Here is an 11,839-nt window from a genome sequence, read left to right on the forward strand (position 1 = left end):
TCACTCAGAACTGCTGAATCTCTCTCAACATTCAAGAAAGGTCTCAAAACTCATCTTTCAGGCATCTTCGCTTATTTCCTATGTGTTCAGTAAGCGTACGAAATTATCTGTTTAATTACCTTAAAAAGAACTCTATTTACCCTTACTTGTGTAATGCATACTGATTTATAAGATGGCATATGTACATATTGACTGTACTCAAGAATCACACATCTGCATCCAGATCTCTTTTTCTGTTGATATAATGCACTGTTTTCTGTGATGTGCATAGCTTTGGAAAAAAGCATTGGCTGAAAGATTAAATCTACATTGAAATGTTGGGTCATGGTGAACTATGCATGTTGCACTCATGCTCATTAGTTTCTGAAGAAAATAGATCCATCATCATACTGATGGTGGCAATCCCCTTTTTCTATTCTTCACTTCTCAGTACCCTGTGGTGGCACTAGAACCAGCATAGCCACAGAGTGCCACCATTCTCCTGATGGTATGGAATGTTGGTGGCTCTTAGAACAACCCCTGACAGCTCCTAAGACCTTTACAGGTGCTTGAACTTTAATTACCTTATAGGGGCTCACATCTAAACATCTACGATTATTAGAATTCAGAAGCACCTAGATATTTGGTACATATTTTAACTAGATGTATAGTGCATGTTGTATAAGTAATTATTCATTATTTATAAATAGGTGTTAAGCAACTCTGTGCTGTTATGTTACCTTTTCAAACTCTATGTAGGGAAGCAGTAAGCAGTACGTGTGACCTAACCTTAAGAAATTCTTAATTTTTATAGAACATTTAGTTCAAACTATATTAAAATTCAACATTTATAATTAATTATAAAAAATATGATATGTCCACAGTCTCCTACATCCTTTGTTTTATCGTTCTTTCTTATTATCTCTGACAAAGTTTAGAAAATGGAACAGTGAAGATAATACAATTAAAAATAAATAAACTGGGAAATGTATCTCATAATTCAAACGTTTGTAACAAGAGGAGGAGGTAGTGTATCTAAGTTACCACAAGAAAGAGTTGTAAAGCCATAACATGCAAAACACAAAATAAAGCATTACAAATTTAAAAAGAGCTAATACTGTATTCCTACTAAATTTAGACAAGTAATGCTTGACATTACTTACAGTACATTAATAAAATAACAAGCTAGACCCAGCAATGTTATTGTGGGTCCCTGTGTTGAACTAGCCTTTACGACCTGAGAAATGGCAGTAAATGGTACTTTTGACTGTTTGTTTAATCTTTGTTTTGTTATCATTTTCAGTGGTTGCGATATATTTACAGTGCTTTAGAATAAACTGTGTTAGTTTTGCTAGTGGTTAGCTCAGATTTCTGTCAAGAATCATTGTTTTATGAGTGTCATTGCCCTCCCCCAGTCCCATACCCCTAGGGTTGGTCACTAATTCTAAGGTGTATCTATGTGATGATGATGATGGTTATTGTCGTTGTTACTGTTGTTGTTAACATGACTTAGTTAGATACATAAGATTAATAAATTATTACTAACAAGATGAATATTTTGATTATTAAGCTTGTCCAAGGCAAGAAATCAATGTTAATACAAACCAAAACAGTGCTTACAAGGTTGCAAGTAACCAGCAAATGACAGTTTATGATGAAACAGTGCTGTGCAATCCGTCTAGCACAGAAATAAACAATAATTTAACAATAAAAGACATATTTCTCAATACTCATCTCTGAGAGACAGCATTATTTGCACAGTGGAAAAGACTAGAGGCAGTTGTTAATGAATTACTTGGAAGTGAGCCAACTGTTATTTGGTTATCCACAGAATAATGTTTGCAAAGACAAAAATGCACAAGGACAACAGTTTTTGTAAAAAGAATCATTTTGATTTTAATCTCATCAAAATACATTTCAAAAAAGTATTTATTGTCTATGATGAAATAAAGTTTTATTTCCAGTGTGATAGAATCTCAAGTGAAACTGATAATATGCAGTCAGCCTGGGCTACAAAATCAATGTTCATATGGAATAATAGCAGTGTAACACATCCCAAGAGCTTTGCTTTGCGTCAGATGAAAACAAAAACAAGAGAGTCACCGCTGACAAAGGATATGACCCTTGTGATTGGGACACCCCTGAAATTTCCAACAAACCTCAGCTATTCCATTACTCATCATGTTATTCTGCTATCCTCCCTCCTCGTACCCCCCACTGTCCAGTTCAAACCCCAGTGGGGCATTAAGACCGTTGCTGGAGCAATTATTCCCAAACGACTGTATCCAGCAAGAGCAGCTGAAGAAGAAAAGGAGAAGAAGGGCAAAGTGTGTGTGTGTGTGTGTGTGTGTCTGTCAGAGCAACGCCCACTTTTTCACACTTCATCGTCCACAGCAATGACTTCATTGCTCACTTTTTGGGTACAACTTTCTTGGCCAGTTATATCACAGCATTGGACACAATATACATCGGTATGTATGTTCATTTTTTTAGGAATAAATAGATCCTTCTTTGCTCCAGCGCTCCAGAAAAACAGGAAATACTCATAAATTGTTACGATCTCTGGGGCAGCGCTTCTTCTAACCAGCGCTGCACTATTTACAAAATATTTACCATTCAGGACATGCTTAAATAAACAGTGTCTACTATAAATAAATTGTATAAATAAGATAGTCAGTGTTATGCTACTGTCAGAGAAGTTCCACACCAGCGTGTGTTCTGCCTGCTAGTGGAAGCTGCTTTTCCTGCGCGGGGGGTTCTTGCAGAACAGTGTGTAGTAAATCCAGGTATTGGCCAGCCACAGTGCCCCTTTGAGGCAGTGGGAGAGAGTAGCCAGTAGGGGTGCAACCACCATGCAGATGCTGAACAGGGGTGCAGCCAGAGGCACCCACAGGCCCAGGGTATCTCTGTGCTCAGCAGCTCGCAGGGCCAGCAGCTCGCCCAGTCCCAACGCCCACACGGCAGCGCTAGCGAGGCGGGCGCAGCGCACTGTACGCAGTCGCCTGCTCTGCTCCGCATGTCGCATCACCAGCAGCGCCTCGAGACTCAGGCAGCTGAGGAAGAGCAGGCTGACCAGGTGATGGGTGTCCAGCAGCCCCTCCGTCAGGTTGCCCAGTAGCCCCCCTAGTGCTCCAAGGCTCCAGTGCAGCAGTAGCAGCCCATCGGCGGCAGCCAGCTGTCCCAGCAGCACACTGGAGGCCTTGCTGGAGACGCGAGGGGAGCTGAGCAGCAGGGCCGCGCGCAGGCTGGCCAGAGCTCCCAGTGCCAGCAGAAGCTTGTTCCCTTGCGGCAGCAGCAGAACCTGCACGTACTTCAGCAGCAGATACCTGCGGAGGGTGCTCCGCGGATCCCCCGACGCAGCACGCGTCGACACGCTCTCCCTGCATCAGGGTTGAAGAAGAAAAATCACGGTCGTCAGGACCATGGTAAAAAAGCGACGATGCTTGGTCTTTTCCAGCATCACTCATTGCCTAAATAGATTGGAATCTGAGATCTTCCATCTCCACCAAGTGCACAGTTCCCAGACATGGAAGGATTGGTCCAGGCGTCAGGCCACTGTCATATCCTTCCATCACACCACATTTGGAGCTTTTTTGGCCTTTTATAGTAAAATCTCTGCCTCTGTGTTGTCGTGACCCTGTGTGACAATTTGTTTGCTTATGCACATGATCACAGCAACCTAGAGGCAGAGGCAGTATATTTAGAAACTGCAGCTATGTGCACAGACATGCAGATAGCAAGGGCAGGAGGTCAAAGGATTACCATATTTCAGAGGGGTCAACACATAGCACTAATAATAATAATAAATAATAATAATTACTAAGTTCCAAAGGGTGTCCAGAGATTTCAGAATTCCTTTGAATTGTCACATCGATGAAATGTTAATTTTTTCAAGCAGAAGAAAATTAGACACTTTATTCGTTCGCGTATTTATAGGGGGAACTTCAGATGTGGACCAGAACGATAAAATACATTTTATTGCCAAGTACGTAAGAGTAATCAGCCTATGTTCCATTAGTTTATCAAAAAAGAATTTGGGTTGCGATTTAACGGGAGAAAAAAGGAAGACAAATCCAGCTTTTTATTACAATTTATTGAATGATTGAGTGAACCCCCTTTCCACTAAAGTTTAGGAGCTTTCAAATCTGCCAAGGTTAGAGTGTACAAACCAGTAAGGTTTAGTTAAATTACCACTTCTTTTTAAATCACTCGCTCATTATCAGTAACCCCTTGTCCAAGTCAGTGTTCCAGCAGTCCGGATCCTACCCCGGAAACACAGGCTGGTCACGTTACACCCTGGGCAGCCCATCGCACGCGCACACTTGCGAAGACACGCACACACACCCACACACAGAACGGGCGATTTAGCGTCGTCAACTGCAACACATCTCTTTGGACTGCTGGGTCCTTTCTAAACGATAAAAGAAAACCTTCTAACACCTTCTTCCTGACTCTCCGCTCCCTGTCCTCCACACTTACGTTTGGCTGCAGGCTGATGGCTGATTTTTCTCTGTGTCCATGTGTCGAGGCTTCCTGCGGCTTCCCCAGTACTCTGAGTGTTTCCTGTGCCCGGGCTCAGCGGCGCTGCAGCGGTTTTGACGCGCGAGCAGATTGTTGTCTCATCCCGGCTAATCCAATAGCAAGGCTGCTAAGGTTGGGTCCCGACATGACTCAGCAGGCTGCTGCTGCCGCGGGAGCTGGAAGTGCTCCCGGCTGCCGACATGCCTGGTGCCCTGAGCTTACTGTGTGTCTGCATTTCTCTCCCCTCACGTGTGCTTGCTGTGTGAGTGTGTAATAAAAGGGGCCTTCCTGTGGTGTTTTACACCAAGAACGAATCCTCGAGAGTTTTGTAAAAAGAAAGGTTCCTGCTGGCCTGTAGGGTTTAAGTTGACAAAGGAAAATTGTTATTGGTTAGTTCCTAAAATAAGCGGGAACCGTTATTGGGGGCACTATATATAACGGGGTTTTTTTTCGCGCGAACGCAGACGAGGTTCCGCGGTGTGAAGTGAGTTTGTGACGCGAGCTACTGTTCTTAATAAACTCTTTGTTTGCACACTTCAAGTGTTCCAGTGCTTTGTTTCAGGGAAACCTCCAAAGAACGGTGTACCTTCCTTTTCGGACACCACACTTCCTGTCTCATTTTCAACAGCACTGTCTATCATTTGTATTTAATTTTCATATTGCGTTGAGCATGGGTTTGGGCTCAGACAGAGCGAAAAAGGACCCACAGAAGCTGACCATCATGGAAGGCTTATTGGAACACTAGTACACAGCAGTAGGTATCAGCAAGTACAGAAAGAAAGGCTGCTCTCGCTCCGAGGTGCAGGAGCTTTAACCACCGAAGTCGTACAGAGTGCCACCCTGACACTTCAGAGCATAGACAGCATCCATGGCAGTGGCGGTCTTCCTCTTGGGTTGTTCTGTATAGGCGATGGCATCGCAAATGGTGTTCTTGAGGAACACTTTCAGGACACCATGAGTCTCTTAGTAGATCAGCCAAGAGAGCCAAGCATCGAATGGCCGGTTCCATAATACACTAAATGTTATCAGGAGAACCTTCCTATGAAGCATAGCACCTCCTTTACTGCTCTTTCCGCGACCGGACGTTCTCTGCCTCACAGCTGCAGGAACCCCTTTTCCTCCACAGCCTTCACCACCAGCCAGTTTTTTGTCTCCTTTCTTTCTGACAGCTACTTACAGCCTCTGTGGTTGCGCTACTGTACACTTCCCAGCAACCCTATTTTACATCAACTATTTACAATCAAAATCTGTTCCCGCTCAGAGGGAGCACCCTTCGGTACTGGTGGGTTGTTACTATTTTATTTGTATGAATATTATTTGTACATATATAATATATATTAGTTGTGTATTATTTGAATGGGGGGACAGCTGGTAGCGTAGTGGTTAGAACTATTGCTTTTGCACCCACAGGACCAAGGAACCTACCCTATATTGCGCCAGTGAAATTATCCAGCTGTATAAATGGGTAAATAATTGTAACCGTAACATTGTAAGCTGCTTTACAGAAAAGCATGAATAAATGTATGTAACGTAAATGTATTTGTACATAGATTGAGTAGTTCTGAGCAAGAGAAGGAGGTAGTTTCACCACATCAGAGCCAGAACCGAAAACCTTTGTGCTGTTGATTACGCATGAAAGGTCCAGACTCAAAAGCGCATGGATTTTCAGTTCTGTCTCTGATATGGTTGAATGACTTCCCTCTGTCCCTCAGAACTGCTGAATCCCTCTGAAAATTCAACAAGGGTGAATTTTGTTGATTTTTAGTCTTAACGAGTATTTATCTGACGCCTTTATCCAAATTGACTGACAATGCTGGATACACTGTTGTCTCCCTATAGTCATTCACCATCTGTTGAATAGAACAATGTAACACACACACACACACACACAGTGGGCAATTTGGAGTCACCAGATGTCTGGAAACACATGTTTTTGGACTGTGGGAGAAAAGGAAGACGGCTTTTACTTTCTGTGCTTCACTTTCTATTCACATTTGCATTTTTCATTTAGCAGTCCCTTCTCTACAAAGAAACGCACAACTGAGTGAACAAAACTGCATCAACAACAGACAAAGAGCTCTAGATACAGACACATGATTCTCGAGTATTAGTCCAACCATTTATCCAGCACACATTACACGAGTAGCTGTGTACAGATTTGGTATTTTTTTAACAAATAATGTAGTCAAAGTTTCTTCTAGAAAGAGCAAGTCAGACAAGAAAAATGGTGTAACTTGCGGCATTGAGCCCAGGCCCTCTGCCGGTTACTTCCAGGCAAAAAACCAAACTCTTTTATAATTGTTTTTGAGCACAGCGGCTTTCTCCCAAGTGTGAAGAACTTGTGTTTGAGTCAGTTTTTGTTTCCTGAACCGCAAGAAAAATGCACGGTATGGTGAGCGACTCAGAGAAAAGATTTGACGTACGTGCTGAGACAGAGGTCTGGCCAGGGCCGGAGCGGTCCGGCCAGCACACTGTGGGAAGAGTGCCAAAAGCAACCCTGGCGTCCATCCTGTTGCGAGACCCTCCTCACGGCGCCTTGTGGTGGGAAGTCCAGCCACTACTCAGGGTCCTCTGAATCAGCCTCACTCATCCAACTGGCTGTGTTACCTTCCCCACAGTATATGAACATTTTCCCTCAGGACACTGACTGGACAAGGAAAAAAGTAGGGGGATTCAGTGCCTTTTACATGGAAAGCCACGTACCTTATGAGGTGTTGGATTTTTTAATGACTGGATCCCGAAGTGGTCTAATGTAGAAAAAAACCATATATTCCCATTCAAAGTTGTTTCATAGCTGAAGTTGTTGACAGTAAAGACCTGTAACCAAATGGTCTTGGTTTGGATCTCGGAAGAATGCCTGTTTTCACAATCTTAAGCAGCATAGTTCCTGCGAAATACTTGGGTATGTAATGGGATTAACTGGAAAGATGCTGAAAGCTGTAAGCTGTTATAGGTTAGATCTTTGACTTCACAACTTTGTCATACAAGCACAAACTCATCTAAGGTCATTTGGAATCTCTTTCTATCAGACCATATTGTACTTCAACAGAATTCTGTTGGGCAGAGCAGGTAACCCAAGTTGTGTGTGATTTTTTTTGTACAGTTACAGTTGAACACGTCAACTCCCCCCCCCCCCCCACCTGAATTGAATGGAACACATTACTCTAATTACCCTCCTTTCAAGGTGTCATTACCCTCGAAGTTTACAAACCTTTCCCATGAAAGACCTTGACTGTTTAAACTATTTGTTCAACAAATATATGGCAATGTACAATGTGGAGTTTGGTATTTGTTAAATAAGACCTGTCTTTATTTAGCATTATGACTTGAAAATTAGATTATGTTTTTGGAGGCATTCTTGGAAAAATCTTGATAATTCTAGAGGATCCATAAATATTTCCCTGCAGCTGTGACTTTGTTGCATGGCATGTTAAAAAGTCATCTGAAGGTGAAGAGAGCTGAAGATGATAGCCTACACATACCACAGGCATGGACCAACATGTGTCTATGCTTGAACCTGGCTGAAGAAATTTAGTAGAGCAAGATGGGGGGGGGGGGGGAAATCTGTATGATTCAGACTGGTGATTCTTTGAGCTATGAGGCAAAGGAGGGCGATCCTCACACCATGAGACTGCCGTCTCTTTTTTTTGTTGGAGTCCAGGTGACTAGGTAAACACACCAAGTACCGGAGAAATATGAGGTGGTGTCTGTGACGTCACTTTCATAGAAACCAAACACCTGGTTCCTTTACCTTCCTCACAAGTAACACTTCAGAGGATTTGTGTATGGAGGATGTTGTCAGAATTTCTACTATTCTGACATGTTGAAAGTAATTTACATTTAGCTGATATTCTTCTCCAAAGCAACTCACAATGTTAAGACAGTTACAATTACTTACCCATTTATATAGCTGGGTAACTTTACCAGAGCAATTTAGGGTAAGTAGCTTGCTCAGGCGTACTACAGCTGAAGGTGAGACATGAACCCACAACCTTTCAGTTGAAAGGCAGCAGTTCTAAGCACTGCGCTATTAGCTGCCCCAAGTTGTGATTTCTCTTTCACTTAGAATGGATTTAACTCTCAAAATTTACCTAAACTAGCTGCTGGCACTATTGTTTTGACTGGCACTTAGATGTAAATATGAGTCATCTGTAATGCGCTTCTAGTCTGATGAATCATTTTTATTGACAAACCAAATGTCAGTCCTCTTGCTCTAAGGTATTCAGTCATCTCATTTCAACATGGAAACCAGATTTTGACTGGAAGCAGTTTGCTTTCTGGTACTAAACCCTTAAATCAACAGCCACATGGTAATTATGTCATGTATAAAACACGAAAGCAGGAATTACTGCAGCCTTTGTTTTTCACACAATTGCTCACACATGTCTGCTAAAGCAAAGGTCAACAGAGCGTAATGTTGTTTACAACACTGATTTACATATGGAAATGTAAATAAGGAAGTTATTTTCAGACTGAATTTCTGCCTTGCTACTTCAGTAAATACAGACACAGAGGCTGAAACTGCTTGGCCCAAGTGGGGTTGTAGCAAATCAGACCTTAATCTGGCAACACAGGGCAGAAGGCTAGAAGTGGAAACACCCAGGACAGGACACCAGTCCATTACAAGGTATCCTAAGGAGAACCTGAACCCCAGACCCACTAGAGAGCAGGCTGCCACCATACGCACTGTGCCACCACACCCCCATGACACCACACATCACTAAATATCAAAGGTTAAAAGTGTTCTGCTTTAAGAATGTATTTTTCAGTACAAGAATCAAATTATTATTATTACTGATTAACAAATAAGTGCAAAGACATTGTGTGGGAAAAACAGACACGGCTTGGTTATAGCCATAGCCTGTTATTGATTATAACTATAGCGCCTCCCTTCGTTACCCAAACTATGAGGGCGATGCCCTGGGTTCTATTATAAGAACTAAAATGTTATAACTCAAAACACAAAAAAACTCTGTAAGAGAACAAACATAAAATTTATGGCTTCTCCCAAACTTTGTAAATGGAAAACCCCAAAGTCCCTTCAACAGATTATCGAAATAAATACAAACAACTAGAACATTAATAAAATGAAAAATTTCATAGCAAGTACTTCAACATTAAACAACAAATATTGTATTGTATGTAAATGTTTGCGTACCTTTAAAAAAAAAATGTAAGAAGGTGATCAAGAATCGTCTATTCTGAGTTTTATGCACCTACTCATGTGATAAACACAAGTGCATGAAGTGGAAAGAAACAAAGTTCACTTAAGAATCACATGTCTGCAACTATCTCTCTTTCTCCTAATGTAATGCACAAATCGTATTTTCTCTGAGATGTATGTCACTTTGGAGAAAAGCATTTGCTAAATGAATTAAATGTAAATGTAGTGCCTGGAATACTCCGGAGTATTCTAACTACATGTAAAACACCCATGCGTTGGAGGCCTGATTGCAGCTTGATCACGTGGAGACCAAAATTATAATGGCCACTTTACTCTCGTGAACAAGAACAAAATAAACCCCCGCAGTTTACCTCGTCTGCTGTCCCTGCAGCAACCAGGAAAAAATCTGGATCATTCACTTGCGGCTCAAGAGCAGATAAAACCTCCAACGATGCCTGAGGAACTTTGTGCGTTGCCGGTACCATGAAGCGCTATTGGGTTCTCCTTCTCCGTGGTAGCTCAACACGACAGCTGAAAACTCGCAGTTTCCTAACACAATGTTTCATTGGACACAAATAAGTACAAACGGAAACGAATTTTCAACTCTGCAAACGAAACACATCCAAATAATATTTTCTCTTTTTGCTTGCTTCGGAGCAACCAGAAAATATGCACTCCTCTCCCCTCGCACCTCAAACACCTTCTGGACCACATCATTTCTAGAAACATCTTGAAACTTCTCCCCAGTGCATTCCATCCCTCTTTCCTCTAATTGATAACCCTTAAACCAAAACCCAGTCAGTTTACAATACATGCAAGACTGACAACATCACACATAGGTTGTACTGTTTCAGCATGTGTTGGCACGGCTTGAGACAAACTTTATGTTGAAATCATGAAACTTTATTTAAACCCTCAAAAAAATGTAACAAACTGGTAGCACTAAGGGGCTACACTCTCCTCCTTCTAATAGTTTGATGCCCTCATCAAAGATATATGGTGGCTTTACAAAGGTTTAACTATCAGCTCAAGTTAAATGTAACACAACAAGAGCACAGTGCCGTAGCATGACATCACACAGGATGGCTGGAATATCATCTGGAATCCTCGAAGGCCCCACAACCAGCAAGTACTCCTCTGCTCAGAATATCTAATGGTCAATCGGAAGGTTTTCCAAGTTCATCATATGTAAACCGTACTGCTGGTCTTCTCTCTCTTCTTGACCGTTCAGGCAATACGCTCTCCTGAAGCGCCTCACAACCATTCTGGTTGCCTGCTCCCCCTTCTAGATCAGTTTCAACCACTGAGCCTGAAGCAAGTTTCAGGTTTCAAGTTTATTGTCATAGGTACAAGTACCATGTACAAGTATCATCAAATTCTTTTCTTGAATGCTTCTCCACAGACTATGGGCAACAGAAATACTGCACAAAACAAAAGAATGACAATGGCAATGACAGTGAGTAATGCAAATAGCAATAACAATAATACCAGTAGACAGCCAGAGAACTCAGAACATGAGAATGCTTAAGTGACTATTTGATCTACCAATGTGCTTGGGTGGAGCAGTCCGACTCTAGTTACTAAAGGTGGCACATTGGTGGGTGTTGTATACTCTTACAGCACTGGGGTAAAAGCTGTTCTTGTACCTAGCAGTGCCGGTTCAAATAGACCTGGGCCACTTTGCAGATGGCAGAGAAGAGAAAAGTGCCTATGTGGGGTGACTATGATCTTTCATGATGCGCATCATCTTTCTGAGGCAGCGTGTGGTGTAAGTGTCCTGGACTGCTGGTAGCTGTGTGCCGATGATTCCCTGAGCTGTTTTGACCACCCTCTGTAGGGTTTTCTTGTCCTGTATGGAGCAGCTTCCACACTGGATGTAATATACCCTGTGAGGACGGACTCCACAGCACACCTGTAGAAAGTGGTGAGGACTGTAGTGGACATCCTGGTTTTCTTCAGACGCCTGAGGAAGTGGAGACGTTGATGGACCTTTTTGATGGTTGATGCTGTGTTCTCAGTCCATGTGAGTTTGGCAGTGAAGGTGACTCCTAGGAATCTGAAAGCTGTTGACCCGCTCTACAATAACCCCTCCTATGTAGAAGGGTGCCTGAGCTGTATCCTGTTTCCTGAAGTCAATCACCAGCTCCTTAGTTTTACTGACATTGAGGGACAGGT

The 11,839-nt window shown here is 42.4% G+C and overlaps 1 protein-coding gene across 1 annotated transcript; it reads right to left on the bottom strand.

Moving 5' to 3' along the window:
- Nucleotides 1–1,926: 1,926 nt before the first annotated feature.
- On the bottom strand, nt 1,927–4,705 carry LOC108925380 (uncharacterized). The gene is made up of 2 exons (XM_018737241.2): nt 4,459–4,705; nt 1,927–3,359 (listed from the first exon to the last, which is right to left on the bottom strand). Exons 1-2 carry the CDS (start codon nt 4,497–4,499, stop codon nt 2,705–2,707), a joined length of 696 nt encoding a protein of 231 aa, XP_018592757.1. The 5' UTR covers nt 4,500–4,705; the 3' UTR covers nt 1,927–2,704.
- Between the last annotated feature and the right edge of the window lie 7,134 nt (nt 4,706–11,839).

The sequence above is a fragment of the Scleropages formosus genome, chromosome 13, assembly GCF_900964775.1.
Source record: "Scleropages formosus chromosome 13, fSclFor1.1, whole genome shotgun sequence".
Lineage (NCBI taxonomy): Eukaryota > Metazoa > Chordata > Actinopteri > Osteoglossiformes > Osteoglossidae > Scleropages > Scleropages formosus.

Bases quoted from the DNA above. Each gene is read 5' to 3' on its own strand.
- LOC108925380 (XM_018737241.2), bottom strand. From the start codon at position 4,499: ATGGACACAGAGAAAAATCAGCCATCAGCCTGCAGCCAAAC. The intron at 3,360-4,458 runs GTAAGTGTGGAG...ACCCTGATGCAG, and splicing joins CCATCAGCCTGCAGCCAAAC to GGAGAGCGTGTCGACGCGTG.